Source organism: Anabas testudineus, chromosome 16, assembly GCF_900324465.2.
Source record: "Anabas testudineus chromosome 16, fAnaTes1.2, whole genome shotgun sequence".
Lineage (NCBI taxonomy): Eukaryota > Metazoa > Chordata > Actinopteri > Anabantiformes > Anabantidae > Anabas > Anabas testudineus.
The window spans coordinates 7,135,899-7,151,870 of record NC_046625.1 but is presented as its reverse complement, the minus strand read 5'-3'; the positions used below and the strand labels follow the sequence as shown (position 1 = coordinate 7,151,870).

The 15,972-nt window shown below is 39.6% G+C and overlaps 1 protein-coding gene across 1 annotated transcript; it reads right to left on the bottom strand.

Moving 5' to 3' along the window:
• Nucleotides 1–248: 248 nt before the first annotated feature.
• Nucleotides 249–15,019, bottom strand: si:ch211-1i11.3 (mitogen-activated protein kinase kinase kinase 5). The gene is made up of 28 exons (XM_026372131.1): nucleotides 14,440–15,019; nucleotides 14,205–14,344; nucleotides 12,267–12,454; nucleotides 11,937–12,105; nucleotides 11,423–11,529; nucleotides 11,050–11,220; nucleotides 10,739–10,851; nucleotides 10,311–10,470; nucleotides 10,011–10,161; nucleotides 9,814–9,918; nucleotides 9,436–9,485; nucleotides 8,842–8,937; nucleotides 8,124–8,208; nucleotides 7,615–7,748; nucleotides 6,939–7,066; nucleotides 6,385–6,521; nucleotides 6,181–6,286; nucleotides 5,908–6,065; nucleotides 5,544–5,745; nucleotides 5,087–5,255; nucleotides 4,650–4,815; nucleotides 3,671–3,856; nucleotides 3,444–3,549; nucleotides 2,971–3,217; nucleotides 2,662–2,771; nucleotides 1,418–1,506; nucleotides 1,237–1,313; nucleotides 249–1,066 (listed from the first exon to the last, which is right to left on the bottom strand). The coding sequence occupies exons 1-28, from the start codon at nucleotides 14,924–14,926 to the stop codon at nucleotides 970–972; spliced, it is 4,134 nt and encodes a 1,377-aa protein (XP_026227916.1). The 5' UTR covers nucleotides 14,927–15,019; the 3' UTR covers nucleotides 249–969.
• Between the last annotated feature and the right edge of the window lie 953 nt (nucleotides 15,020–15,972).

Sequence of the window (15,972 nt, the reverse complement as noted above, 5' to 3'; positions counted from 1 at the left end):
TATGTAATGTTTAACATGTCTGTTAAATACTAAACTAACAAGAAAATATCATATTGGGTGAAGACACATGTAGAAAATGTAATCTACTTAGCTGTGGAAGATGTGGATGCACATTTTCATTCCACCCAAACAGTATTACAGTTCATCCTACAATCAGTTCTGATCAGAGGAGGAAGTAAAGGAACCAATGGCATCGACAGAGGTTGACAGAAGGGATCCCAGTGGAACAAACCTTGTTTTTTTTTTTATTTTAAGTATGACGATGTTTCCTCTCCTGTATATGCACGGAAACATGGCTTTATTCAACAAATAACAGAAGCATGGAGCTGGAGAGGAAGGACAGGATATTGATTTATTGAATTTAGTCAATAAAATCAAAGTTTTAATTTTCTTTCTGACACCATCCAAGGACAAAAAAAACCTAGCTAGATTTATCGGTCTTCTCTCTGATTTGTTCAGCATCTTGGAGTAATGAAGAGGTAAATCAAAGACTGATCTTTCAGTGTCAGAAACCTAATCAGTATTTCAGCCAGTAGGGCTGGAGAACCTGTCCACTTTCCTTGGGGAAGTGAATGAATAAAAGATGCCTTAAATGGCAACTCGTTTAACTCAAACTCGATTTGTAAAGCTCAAATTTGAACACTTAAAGTGGTACCTTGAAGAATTGAGGACCAGACAAAATAATTTATCAAAGAAAACATTCCTCACCTTCTGTGTCAGTAGACCTACTCCACACAGTAAACAACCACACTCAATCCCTCTCTGCTTGTTACAAAAAATGGCTAACAGTAGTAAGTAGTAGTCAGTATCTTTAAAAAAACATTCACAGTCAACAGGGTTCAAAATGTTTTCTGCTTTACATCCATTCCCTGCAACGTCAGTTCAGCCCCTCAGTGCCTCTCCCCTTCCAGATAACACAGGACCAGCCTGTCAATAAATCTGTCCTTTGATGTACAACATCAGCAGCCACTAAAGCAGAGTGTCCTCACTGTCCTCATTGTGCGGGCTCAGCTGGGTCTTTCTGTGAGCGGTGATAGCTGCCCAGATTCGACACAGCATGCCACCTCTGAAAGAGCAACATTGGACAGATTTAAACATAATATTAGAAATGAAGCATGTCAAACACCAGAGGAGCTTTCTGATGTAACTCAAACAAACAAGGTGAAGTCTGACAGCAGTTACTTCCTAAGCTGCTGCATGGATAGGGTGCGAAGGTGATGTGGGATGGCAGCTCACCTTATTCCGCAGTATATTAAGTCATCCCTGGAGGCCATGTAGAGAAGACAATCCAAGGTGAACTCATGAGACAGCAACTAGAGAACAAGATAACACAGGTGTGGATTAACAGTGGGTAGATGACTAACACCAACCGCCCTCAAGAGTCAAAAAAATGAGGCTGAGCTTCAGTGGAGTTTACCTTATCAATGGTGTTTTGATCTACAGGGACAGACTTGAGCCAGCGCACCAAAGCCTTCACTTCTGGATCTGAGCTTTTCTGTGAAGAACCTACAACACACACACATCACAGCTATTAATGGGGTCTGTTAGGACAAATCTACTGATATTAGGAACGACATTGTGCTTCCACAGTCACGCCTAATAATCATTATCCAAAGTTACAAGTCGAGTTTGAGCACATAAGCTGATGACTCTGTCTCGCCTACGTCTCTGACAGAAACCAGTCGGGCAGAAATCCAGAGCCAGGAGCTGAGGTGTGGTAGGGATTGTTACAAATGTTAAGAAATGGTGATGAGAATCACTGAGTGCACTGATACAACCAACAGGGCTTGGTCCATTGATGTAATACTGGCCATGCTGCAGCAAGTGTGACTAATCATCAGCCTACAGGCTGAGCTATTACCAACTCTTAGACTAATTCTTAAGCCGATTATGAAAAAGAAAAAAAGAAATTAAGAAGTATAAAATATTAATATTTCTGTATAACCTTATACTGAATGTACTCCATTAAATAAATGTTACAACATGAGGAATTATTTAACACACAGACTCTCTTTACCTGGATCTAGTTCAATATTACTGTTCTATAGTAAACTCAATACAGATAGCAGGATTACCAGCAACAGACAATGTAGTAATGATGACATACAGTGGCAAGAAAAAGTATGCGAATTTTGAAATTTTGTGATTTTCTGCATTAATTTGTCATCTGATCCTGATCTAAGTCAAGAGTATTAATAATAAACCTAAAATAATAAAATCTGATCTTTTATGACACCCTGTTCGTTTAATGTTTTACATCCTGTAGACTCATGAACACAGATGTTAGCCAGTTCCGATGATGCGTTTAAATGTTTGGCTGAATGTTTGCTGTGCTCTTGGGGTCATTTTTAATGGCCGCCCACTTCTTGGTAGAGAAGCCACAGTCCCAAAGTGTCTCCATTTGCAGATTGTTTGCCCAACTGTAGGCTGGTGAATTTCTTTTTTTCTTTGTAGCTCTGGTCCACACCTACAAACTAATTTTCTTAACAAGACTCCATGTATGCTAGCACCTGACTCCAGTTAGGGTTCACATACTTTTTCCAATAGCACTATGAGGTTTTTATGGTTGTTCTGAATAAAGACATGAAAAGTAATTTTTTATACGTGTAATTTCTGGTATAAATATAATTGTGGAGCAATCTACATGAATATTTTGAATACCTTGAATGACTGCTTTCCTCAGTGCATCTATCTGTTCCTGTTTCCCCTGGACAGAGTTCCTCAGTAGCTCCTGGAGCTCTCTCTCTTTCTCACTCAGCTGACTCAGCAGCCTGAAAAACACACAAAGCCATCATCACTCAGCAGAAAGCAGAGCACGTCAAACTTCTCATTAATCACTGCGTGCTACTTACTAGAGATACCTCTTTTCCACAGCAAACATGTTATTTACAAAAGCCACAGTTTATGCAGCCTTGAAAATAAATATTACACAAAAAAAAGCTCCACAGTAAAGGCAAAAGAAAAAGCTACCTTATGGTCTCTTGTCGGAGGTTTCTCACTTCCTCGCTGAGGGCATTGTTGGTGTTGAGGATGACATCTATAGCAGAATTAGGACCAGCTGCAAGCTTGATTTCATTTAGGGGTGCCTGATGCAGCGTGTCTGCTTGCGCCCCCAGCTGGTCAGGGACAAGAACTACCGGAGTGTCTAGGTCAGCAGACTGCTCCTCGGGAGTGCTGTCCTCAATCTCAAATGAGGACTGCAGCTGGAGTTTCAGCTCTGAGAGGAGAGAAGGAGGGTGACAAATGAATAACCCAACCCTCAAAAAGTAATAGAACCAGCAAATCAACAAATAAAAGCAACATACACACTAAATATCAAATAAGATAAAAATATAAACTGAGAACTGGTTGCTAATGTTATTTCTGCAACCACTTACTTACTCTCCAAGGATTTATCTGAAACTACTGGAACTTTACAGTACAAGTACAAGATGCGGCTCTACCTGGTAGAAGTACAGTTATGGCCTCCTGTACTGCCTGTCTCAGCAGATTGTCCAGAGCAAACATCCAATGAGGTTTCACTTGCTGTTGCTTCAACACCTTCTTCACCTGTGTGCAGAACAGTTAGTGTAGCTGTTACAGTAACTCATTTAATCGATCTCACCAAGCCTAAAGCAGACCACAGTGAATTACCAGCAAAATCGACGTGTTCACTGTAAAAGTAACTTACTGCATCTTGAAAGCTGAACAGCACCGCCTGCAGGCTGTTCAGAGGCAATGTGGCAGCAACGAGCATTGTACGAAGGCTCAGCAGGCCACTGGTCAGCTGTTTCCTGTCCGGGGACCGGATGTTGTCTCGCAAGCAGACAATGAGCTTCTTGATGTGATCTGCAGTGAGCGATGGTCCCTCATCGTTCTTTTAACGGGGAAAAAAACACTGAAAAATGAGGATACAGTACTTCCTGTGTTCTTATTATGGCAACACTCAAAGACTTCTGCAATCTACAAGAGTGCCCTTCACTTGGATAGCCTATTGTATCAGAGATATTTCAAACCTGTGGGGTGACAGCTGTGGCACTATAATGAAAAGCACTGTGTTTTACTGTTTATTAATAACTCTTTGCGCCAAAAGTGGAAATATATTAAAAACATTAAAAAGACCAAATTTCAGGATATTCAAACTTTTATAATAAAATAGTATTTACCTCTTAATAACCCAAAGAAACTTTAATATTTTAGGTATATACTCTGTATACCATTTAACTAAAAATGAATTGAGGAGAAACTGCTAACGCCTACAACTTAAACGCAATGAAAGTTAAAGTAGACAAAAACAATCAGACTTTCAGCTGTAATTGTTCTGGGAATGAGCGCTGCCATGCATAAGAAGATAGAAGCTATTAAGTGTGAAATAAATACCAAATGCTGTGCATAATAAGATAAAAATAATTGCAGAAGTGTCTAGATTATTAACTCGCAAACAAATCTTTATATTAGCTTTCCACATTGTCATGCTGTGGAGCTGTCGGAGCACATGAAGGCTCCATTTTCTCAGTTTTGGCAACATTTGGAGCTCATTTATTAACTGTCCAATAATTATTGGTGAATATACACTAAAAGTAAAATCCTATTGCTGCCATGCAGGAGGCCCGGTAGTAACCCATTTCCACACAGTGCTTAGAGCTGTTGTGCTGCTTTTCTTCACACACCTGAGGTAGAGATTCTTGTATATTAGAGACAACGTGACTGATGTAGTCAGTGAGAATACGATGTAGTGTAGCTCTCCTCTCGCTGTCCTTCCTCAACATGAAAAGACCAGTACTCTCCATGGTGTTGGCTGGACTGCTCATATCTGATGAAGAATCCTCTTGTACTCTGGACAATAAAACGGGGGTCAATAAAAAGATAAATCACACAAGATCAAAAGATAAAGATGAAAGACATTTAGGTGATGCATGATTAACTGCTGACTGCTGCATTTGATACAGTGGCATTGTACCCTTTGTACCTAAACAGGATGTAGCCTCACCAGACTATCTAACTGAAACCTCAGTGTGGTTTGCCACTGATGTAAGATCCTGTGGAACCCCGGCTGATGCAGCGATTGTAAGGCTTTTATCTACTGTTGAGGAAAAATCAAACTCACAACAGGAAGGTGCTGGTGCTCGGTGGGCTTTCAGAGATTTGATCTGCTCTGAGAGCGGAGTGGGGCTTCCGGAGGTCCAGGGAACACGACAGGTCAATTGAACCGGAGTATGAATCGGTGTCCTCTACAAGGATGGAGATAGGTACAGAGAGGCTGCGCTGGTAGTCAGCTGCAAAACCCAGTGAGATTGTGGTTAGATAATGTAGGTTGTTGATGTCAATCGCTGACATTTACCAAATTTCACAAAAACACTGTCAAAACAGAGAGAAAACAGAGAAATTTGAAAGTAAAAGAAGAAAACAAAAGAAATTAGATGCAAAGAAATCCGATAATAGTTAAAAAGGGGGAAGGATATCTAAAGTGCAGAGGATATTAAAAGTAATTTATATAAACGGCTGATGAAACCTGACCAACCTCATAAGATCTATGAGAAAGAAGAGCGACACAATATCCTCACCAGTAGAAAGGATGTCTTTAGGTTCTGCTTCCTGATGACACTTGGCCTTCTTTTTGGGGGAACCCCTTAGGAAGGTGTCCATCAGCAGCTCCGCAGCTGTGGCTCTATTGTCTGGATTCGGCACAAAACAGGTCATGATGAAGCCCTTTGCCTGGTTTGACATGCACTCTGGAACCGGGGGATGGATCTTAAACATGCCCACCTTGAAGAGATTGTTTAAAAGTCAATGACAGAGTTTGACGATTACCATTTATTTGTAAAAGAACATTGTTTACATTCATTCACACTTTTTTTTATGATTTTATGACAGAACCATTAAGTGTATTTATTTACAAAAACATAGGTGCAACAATTCCCTTTTTACCTTGAACATGGCTGCCTGAGGACTTCCCAGTTCATGGAAAGGTGGTTTGCCAGTTGCCATTTCTATGATAGTGCACCCCAGGGACCAGATATCAGCTGGCTTCCCATAACCCCGAGGCCCTTGGTCTATTATCTCTGGGGCCATGTACTGGAGCGTTCCTATTGAAAAATCATAACAACTGTAAATAAAATGTTTCTATAGTAGCAATGGTGGTACTATAACATATAAGATTATAATAGAGTTATTTTTGTAGAGGCAGATTCAACATCTTACCAGTAAATGTCTCAGTACAGGGGTTGATCCCTGCTAACCGTTTGGAGGTTCCAAAGTCAGAAATCTTCAGTACTCCACTATATGTGTTGATCAACACATTGTCACCCTGCAGAGAACACATATTCACCAACAAGGCTAGGACAATTTTTTTTTCTAGTAAATTAAACAAGTATTTGCTATGGTAGCCCAGGTTGCTCTGCTCACCTTAATGTCTCTGTGGACTATCTGATTGTCATGAAGGTATTTGAGCCCCTCAAGGATCTGTTTGGTGTAGAAGATGATGGTTGCTTCATTGTCTTTCAGAGGACCCCATTTGGAGCGCAGTAGAGATGACAAACTTCCTGCAAGGAGGAATGTAAAATTTCATTAGATGGTTTTCCCCCAGTGAGCAGGATGGTTTTGGAACCACCTACATCCTAAAACTGGCTTCCAGTAAACATTACACAATCTCTGCAGATCTGAATGCAATAAGACAAATACTAACTTCCCTGATACTTAATACGGTCATCATCTTGTAACCAGCAAAAGATTAAAACTAAACAAAAATTAAATTACATTTATCCTACTACTATTACTACTACTACTAAATTACTACTAAATTGTTGTTCAACAATTGTGTACCAAAGTGTATGATTTTACACGAAATATATTATTCGTAAAACATCTTTCTCATCTTTGGGAAAATAACATTTCTATTGTTCTTTGCAGTTTATTGTTGAAGCTACAAGTATTAGAAGTTTAAAATTTAGGATCCACACCTCCCGGTACTTCCTCCATAAAGATCTTGATGAAACCATCCTGACTGACAGAGCCCAGATACTGGACAATGTTCCTGTGTTTTAGCCTCTTGTGTAGAGCTATTTCCTCATGCAGCGGCTGGGAGTAGCTGGGATAGAAAATAAAATTAATTCAAGTAAGACATGTACCTAATTTTAAAACAAAGTCAGTTAACATCTCAATTGAAAGTTTGAGTAAAACTATACTTCCTATATACCTATACTTCCCCTTAGCCTCATTGTAGGCCATTATTGTAGTAGAAAGTGTTATAGTTTATGTATAAAACAAATGAAAAAGGTGAAACATTCAACTCTCCTATTCTAAAAACATAAAAAAACAAAATCTTCACAATTTAGTTATTTTACATATGTTTCCATATGAATAATCGCACATCCAGCAATCTGACACTTCTCCGTATGAGCAATTTCTAATAGCTAAAAGTATCTTGCAAAGCCTGGAAATTACAACATCAGAAGAGTGACGTGGTAAACACTGCCAGGTCTCGGACAAAGAGAGGTTACGCAAATTATGTCACTTTTCCATTGATGGAATCCAATTTTCACAAAACCCTGCAATACAGGCCTAAGCTTAGTGCCCCTCAGTGTAAGATGGCACCAAGCTGCAGTGGATAAAAACGTGGAAAATTGTTTTCCATACGTGCTGTCCTTCTCGGGGATCTCTTTGATGGCGATGCGCACTTGGTTGCTCAGGTCCCTCCCAGCATACACCACACCATACGTCCCTTTACCCAGAACCACCTTGTCGCCAATTTCATTGGTTTCATAGATGTACTGTAAAATGAGGTCATGACACAAATGAGTTTAAAGAAGTGTCTACAGAATTGTGAGGAATTTCACAAGCAAGCACAAGTTGAGAAAGAGAACTATTAAAAGTGAAAGAACAGATGTTTCATTGAGGAACAAAACATGACTAATGTATTCTGAGAATCAAAATAAAATCATACATGGATGTATCTGTGTTCTTAAACAACAATAAACTTTACACACAGAAGACTCTGGAAAATCTGACAACACGTTCAGAGAATGTTTTTGTTTTCGAGAATTAGCTTCCCCAGCAACTGCACTCGTTTTTTTCTACTTCATTTTGGAAAATAAGACCTAAAAACAGCACACTGCTCCTCGGAGGAATTAACGACTCCGACTGACCTCTGGAATTTCCTCAGTTAGTTGGTCCAGGTCCTGAGCTGGGTCTTCGGCCTGCTGAAGCAGAGAGTTCACCAGTTCGCAGAAGCTAGTGCAGGAACAGTATGAGACATTAAATGTGGATGAGAATAATGTTATACCAGCAAAGACAACTTGAGTGCATGTGTAGACCTGTAGGTCTCAGTTGACCTAAATCATACTTCCATTTCCAACCACATTTAACCTGCAGTATTACTGTTTGTCTTAGTGTTCTGCAGCCATGCAGAGAGTTTACTTAATTTATCAGTGCTCTGGGCATCATAAAAAAAATACACCTCTGACTTCACTTCTATTAAATTATATTAAAGTGCAGGCATAGGTGTCAGAATGTAATGTCGTCAAAACTAAAAGCACCTGTTGCGCTAGATAACAACCCAAGTTAAAAGGAAATGTTTAGATCAAGTGACTCTTAAATTGAGGGGGAAAAACTGTCCTAAGGGACTTTCAAGAGAAAATAAAGCAAATGTGACTCATACAAGGGAATTACGTCACCTTTTTTAGACTCAGTCTGCGACATTTGTTTTTGATTATTTGTCTGTTGCCCTCTGATTATTTTCCTTCACCCTCTAATGGTCTGTTTATCTTAATAAAGCTATTCAATAGGTTACTGAGTCATTCGCAGTGCCTTGCACACACACACAATCTGCCATGCTGTATCTTTGCCAATTTATTAGTCACTCACCCTTTACAGTGAAGCTCAGAGGGGAAGCAAAGCTGGAAGTCATCTGAGTTGTAGTGGACGTACAGGAAGCAGCACCGCTCATCAATCTTTGAAATACTTCAAACGGAAAGAAGAAAATAAAAATTCCAACTGTGAAATGAAATAGTCATAATCCTCAATTCATTTGTTTAGAACAATGCATGGCTGTGTTTACTGTGGAAATGTAATTCTGCTGAACATATTAGATACTGACACTGTTTAAACTATTTTCCTGCTTGAGGCTAATGTTTGAATTCTCCTCTCAGCTTCAAGGAAAAACACTCAAGGTGTTTCTCATCTTTCCCCAAATGATTTTCCAAGCTCATATTGTTCTGTGTTTTGCTTAGTTAAGTGAAATTAACCCACACTAGTGTGTGTAACTAAGTGTCACAGTGAAACCTTTCAGTAGCCTCAAAGCAACCATAAAAAAAAAAAAAACCACCAAACAACAAAGCCAGGATTTCTCGGAAACTCAGTGTGTGTTTTGGGTCACCTGGCTTTGCTGCAGGCTTGAACACACCCAGAAATTAGAGCAAATACTTCAGAGATGTTAGCACATGCTGGAATCTACATTACCTCACTCCCCGAATTGCAGAGGCTGGGAAAGTCCACTGGTGTAAACCTTTCTGTAGAAGCAAAGATGACGTCAAAAGACAGGTTAAACGTCTGTTTGACTGCTAATAGCAGGTTAGCTGGTTTGATTTTTATGTAAGTAGATGGTAAGACATTAGAGTATGAGGTAAGTATTTCCTTCACAGACAGTAAACTCAAAGACCGCACCTACACACTTCCTAGATTAAACATTCACTGGACCATAAATCACTGAGGGAAAAGATGGCTCTTCCTTGTATGATGTAAATTTGTCTGTGCTGTTTATGCACAGCAGCAGGTACTAACAGTCAAGGGTGTAAATTAGAGACTGGCTGCAGACAGAGGAGGCCAGTGGGTCTGTACCTTTAAGGGTGTGACGTGTTTCAGCTGCACAGTGTGATTTTCATCCTCCTCACTCACACACACAATAGCTGGCTGAAGGACCTTACTGGGCTCCAGAATGAGCACCTGAAAAACAGCACTTCAAATTCCAATACCTGTATTTTATAATACTTAGTCCTATGGATCTTGTTACTATCACGGCAATAGTGTCGTCTTACAGGGCAGCGTTCTGTGGAGACAGTGGGTTTACAGGTTTGCAAAAACAGCTCCATCCAGAAGTCCATATTATCCTGTTTAGAAGATTCCACGCCAGGCAGTTTGGCAAATTGACGATACATGATGTACGTCTCCATAATGGATGCCACAAACCTGAAATGAATATTTCACAGTCACTAATCCATTTCAGTGACTATGGAAATAATACTAATAATACCTACTAACCCCTGATGATGACTAAAAACCCACATCTGCATCACTGCATCATTACTACCAAGCAAGAATTAGTGCTTAGGTCTCACCAGACAGGAGCCTTGAGCCTGTAGAGCTTCTCAGAGGCGTCGATGACTTTTTTGTGCTCATTAGCTAATATATTTGCGCCAAGGTAGAATCCAACATCCCAGTACTCCTTCATCTTCTCCAAACTACCCTTCCTACCAAGCAAGCTGCTTATAGTCACACCTAATAAGCAACATGAAAACACAGTGCAAAACAAGTCATTAACCAAATGCATGCTTTAAATACTAATAAACTAATAGACTAACGTGTGCATCAACATGTGTTGACTGTGTGCTCATGTGCAGTGTAAGCTCATTCATCTTGAGAGATAAAGAATGAATGAGGATGTAAGGCTATTGTGCATAGTGTGTCGATGTAATGCATGCAAGTAGCACAAACAACATCAATGCTATTTGTTATTAATAATAATCCGATAAAAAGTATAAAGCACCTATTTTGTGTAGCTCCACAGATGTATTAAATTCGTGACCCGCAGCCATCTGGAGGACCACACTGTTGATGCCGGAGTGAAGAGTTGGCTCTGCCTGAAAAGCTTTTTTATACCTGACAAATGATGACAGACAGTACTGATGGACTATATCACAACATCGATGCAGAATTTAAATTTAAATAGTAGCTAGATATGACATAGGGTCTATATTGAGGCAATGGGCTGTCTAAGATACCAAAATTCCTCCTTTCTCATTGGGTGTGGCCAGACTTGTACAACTAGATTCACACAAACACACAAACTGGTCGTACCAGTAGCAGGCTTGATCTCTGCTGTGCTGATCAGTGAAGCCAGAACTCATGAACATGTCTTTGTATATCCGTCCACACAGGCAGTAGACATCTGATGCCACCGTGTCCCCTGACTGCACAATAGGCAAAATTGCTTGTAAAGCCTTAGTGCGATCTCCAGGGTGATTCCTCCTGACATAGGAAAATTTAATATTATCAGCAGAGCAGCAGCTTTGACAAAAGCCATTTTTATCATGTATACTGTAAATACGAAGCCAATAAAGGCTACAGGGTGATAACAGGACAAAAACACAAACTGTAACCAGAGAGGAAGAGATTAAATCTCCTCAATTATCTTTAGTATTAAAATAAAATCCTGGGGCAATCTGGATACCTGCTTAGAGCAAAAATGTAGTGAAACTGGATATTCTGATGTCCTGCCACTAGACACATGGGAAGGTCGTTCAGAGTCTCCACCAGTTTGATTATGGCATCATAGTCCTGAGAAAGGAGTGTGCAGAACGACATGAATTACTTGATAGCATATAATACATCATTTACATACACCATTTATCATTTAACATTACATTTAGTTTTATTCATCATTCATAATCATTATAACCAAAACAGAGATCTATTTAATCTCAAAATGTTTTAGATTCTTCAATAAGTTGGTCCAACATGTATTTAAGTAAGTAATTAATTAAGCAGGAAAACCAAGCATTCCTGCACGAATACATTTTACATGTATCTCATATTATTATTGATTGTCCCTTTTTTAAATAAAACTACAAATATTGAAATTTTAATTGATGAAGAATCAATACAGTAGTATACCTATCACACACGCCACATAGATTATGTTTACTCATATTTACACAAACGTACATATTCACTCCCATACACACCTGAATGTCCCTGTAGGACAACAGCAGGTTCATCACTATATCAGGGGTGAGCAGCTCTACACTGTCCAGGCGTTTCTGGATGCGACTCAACTCGTCACTCAGCTCTTCACCGCTGAACCGCTCCCGTGCCATTCGAATCTCATGCCTGATGGACTCCCGGAAGTACTCACTGTCAGCATAGAAAAAGGTGCCATTCAACACTCTTTAATAAAACTACTAATTAAAGTCAAACACTGAAGAAGATGCAAGATAAGCAATGTAGAATCTGAGATGATAATGTTTTTGATAAAACAAGTGATGGTGCACAGGGCGCTGAAGTTCATTTCTGACCTGGACTGAATGTGTACGTTGTTGAGCAGATGCACCAGCGTCTCCACCAGCGGTGTAAGCAGTGGCTCCAGCTGGAAACTCGGCTGCATCAGCTCTTGGATACCAGTCATTATTGTGGCATCACAGGCAAATACTTTACCATGAGGTGACACTATGTATGGAATGAACGTGTAACTTCCACACTGCTCCTAAAGGGAGACAATGCACTCATCACACAGGGCTAAATTCACACTGAGTGGGGCCGCAACATCAGCAACAATAGTCACTACTTCATTTTAATTATATTCTTATTCATAACTAATTTAATGCTAATTTCAAATGAACTCGCACACATAATACCTTCATCAACTCTCTCCATTTATTATGTATTATTATTGATTATGTGGTTTTATATCTTGCTTGATTTTTTTCTTTTTTTGGCAATTTGAATATTTTTGCATTTCGAATCACTGGTCACAGAAACAACAAAACAAGATTTAAGATCACACTTGGGTCTGGAAACTACTAACTGTCATTTTTCAATATTTTCTGAGATTTTCTACACCAAACGATGCACTGATGGGTGGAGAAAATAATACAAAAAGTAATGTTCTTGGGGGCTCCAACTGTCCAACCTTAAATACAGATGAAATGGTAATATTCACAAACCACTATGCTTGTGTTTGCAGAAGCTGGTCTGATGTTTGCTGGAAACAACATTGTCTTAAAACTAGATTTCTTTTGCAGCTATTAATATATATAATGTGCACGTCATCATGTTATTAACAAATATACATAAATTATAAATTTACTGCCACAATTTGTAAGAAAAAAAATGTATATACTCACTTTTCCGATATTATGTAAAGGTATTTTTTATAAATTCTGGTTTTGCCATATAGAAATTACAGCGGTGTTTATACTGTGCACAGTGCAGTGCACCATCATGTTGAGGGCACATGACTCACAGCTGTTTGAAGTTGCTCAAGTGTGTTTAGTTACCTGATTTATCTAAAAACAACAGAACTCTCAGCACCTGTAGCAGTATTTTCTGTAGTTTTTAAATAACCTGGAAACTTGGACCTAAGCTCAGTCACTTAAAGAAAGAATGCAATATGAACATAAAAAACACCACTAACATTCGTACAGGTATTATTCAAACCTTAGGCTGTCATTCCACGGCACTAAGAAGAAAATCTGTTGAGCTCTCGAATTGCAAATGGACCAACAGGCTAATGACATTGTGGTTTGGGCTTGTATAGCGGCTACAGGAGCTGACTCATGCATCTTCACTGATGATAGTAGTAGCAAAACTCGCTCTAATATATTGACACATCCCATCTACTTAACTTCACCTTCAGTCAAATCACTCAAAATGTAATGACAAAATAAAAACACAACTGAGCCTAAGACCCTAAGAAAGAAAACACGCCCCATCATTCAAATTTGGCTGTGTGGTTAATAGCACAGTTTGTTGCGCTAGTACAAACTCAAAAAAACATTTATTACTGTTTTAGCTGAAGTAAATCAGAAAAAACATAATCTGAAAATGGGTGCAGCAGCAACACAGGACAACAGTTTCTGCTGCTTGTTGTTGTTGTTGTTTTTCCTCTTTCCACTCACCCCAACCGGTCGAGGCAGATGGCCGCCCACCCTGAGACTGGTTCTGCTGGAGGTTTTTCCTCTAAAGGGAGTATTTCCTCTCTACTGTTGCCTAATGCTTGCTCAGTGGGATTGTTGGGTTTACTATATACGTTTTTATACAATTATACTCTGTAAGGTCTTAAACCTTAAACACTGTACAGTGCATTAAGATGACTGCTGTTGTGGTTTGGAGCTATACTCAGAAAATTGGATTCAATTGGATTGAATCATACACTTGATGTCATTTCATGCAAAATATCTGCAACAAAGAAATAAACAGGCCATGGATTGTTGTGTGCTGTTTAAGCTGTTTACCTTGACAGCCTGTAAATCACCGTCTTGCTTGTAACAGTACAGAATGATGTTATTGGTCATACTGAAACTTTCTCTCACTCCCAGGTGATAGAAGAGGGACGGCTGGCAGAAAGTGTCACTCATCTCGACCACTGCTACATCTGCAGGAGGAATAAAAAGGGCGCGTCAGGCTGTGGAGCTGGCACAACACTGCGTCATGTCCAATCCCCCCCAGATAAAGCGTGTCTGCACTTGCCTGCGTTGTAGAAACTGTCGAGGGTATCTGTGGTTCCCACTGAAATGCTCTCGAACGAGATGGTTTTGAACGCGGCGTGTGCGTCCGCGCACGCTTCTTTCAGACACTTCAGTGACAAGTTCTCCTCAGTTTGCGGCACCGACGCGTCCACGTTCACAATGTAAGCCACGGACAGGGCTCTGGTCCGACTCCGGGGAGACATGATCTGCTTCGCCGAGCCGCTGGCGCTCAGCTCTATCGCCAAAGAGTCCTGCCACAAACTTCCAGCCGACACCCTCACTGAGTCTTTCCTCTTCAGGTCGTGCAGGCTCATTCGCCTGCGCTCTGTCGTGTACATGTTCAGCCTGATTCCGCAACTGAAAGTCGCTGCATGGACTGCAACGGGACAACTTCCATAGAAAAATACGAGAGAGAGCACGTTTACTTGGTAACTCCCCCCAGGTGAGCCGCCCCCTCCGCTCATACGACACACGCACTGGAGCGCCATTCCCGGTCCTCCTCTCCAGAAGAGCCGCCCTCCTCTCCTGCTCCGCCCGCTGACACCGCTGCCCACACGGCCGCGACTCTCGCACGACCCCTGCTGTGAAACACATCACAGCTGGATCAACAGCAAGAGGGTTTAACACAGACGAGGTAGACATTACTGATATCTGTAATATATATCTGACTAGTCAAAACTTTAATTAAAGAAATACATTATGACAAGTCAAAATTCAGGTTACACATACTAATGCCATTTTAACTAGTCTCAATTCCAATTAAAGATTTCTTAATTGGCCACATTTTAAAGATATCTTAATTAACTTTTTTGATTTCTCAAAGCAATATATTACTAGTCGCATTTCAATTGTAGATATATTTAATTGTAGTTTTGACTAGTCACAATTCCTTTAAACATGTCTACAATTACAATACGTCATGTAAAGGTATTTACAGACGCCGTGTTAAAAGGGTTAGATTGACTAAACATAATAGCATTTTATATATATTTAATAGCATTTAATAAAGTCACATATTACTAGTCCACAACTGTATTCTGACTAGCAAGAATTACTGTTTTAGATCTCTACAATAACATTTTGACTAGTCACTATTTAATTTCAGATATCTGAATGACATCAGTGACGTCGGTCAAGTGATTTTTTTTACATCCAAAATGACGTCACAGACGTCATTGCGTCGACTTAGCATTTATAGATATCTGCAGTGTATTTCTGACTAGTGAAAACTGTAATTGGAGATATCTGCAACTACATTTTGACTAGTCACAATTCCAATTAAAGATATCTACAATTGAATTACGACTTTGAATATCTTAGTTTGAGAGATATAAAAAAAGGTAATTAAGATATCTATCTAAAATGTGGTCAATTAAAATATCTTTAAATCGAATTGTGAATAGTTTAAATGTTGTTGCAGATATCTTTAATTACAGTTGACTAGTCAGAAAATACATTTCAGAAATTTGCAATATGAACTCTTTTGGTCCAAAAAATGCTTAAGTTGTGGTGGTATCTGATAATGTTATTTCTG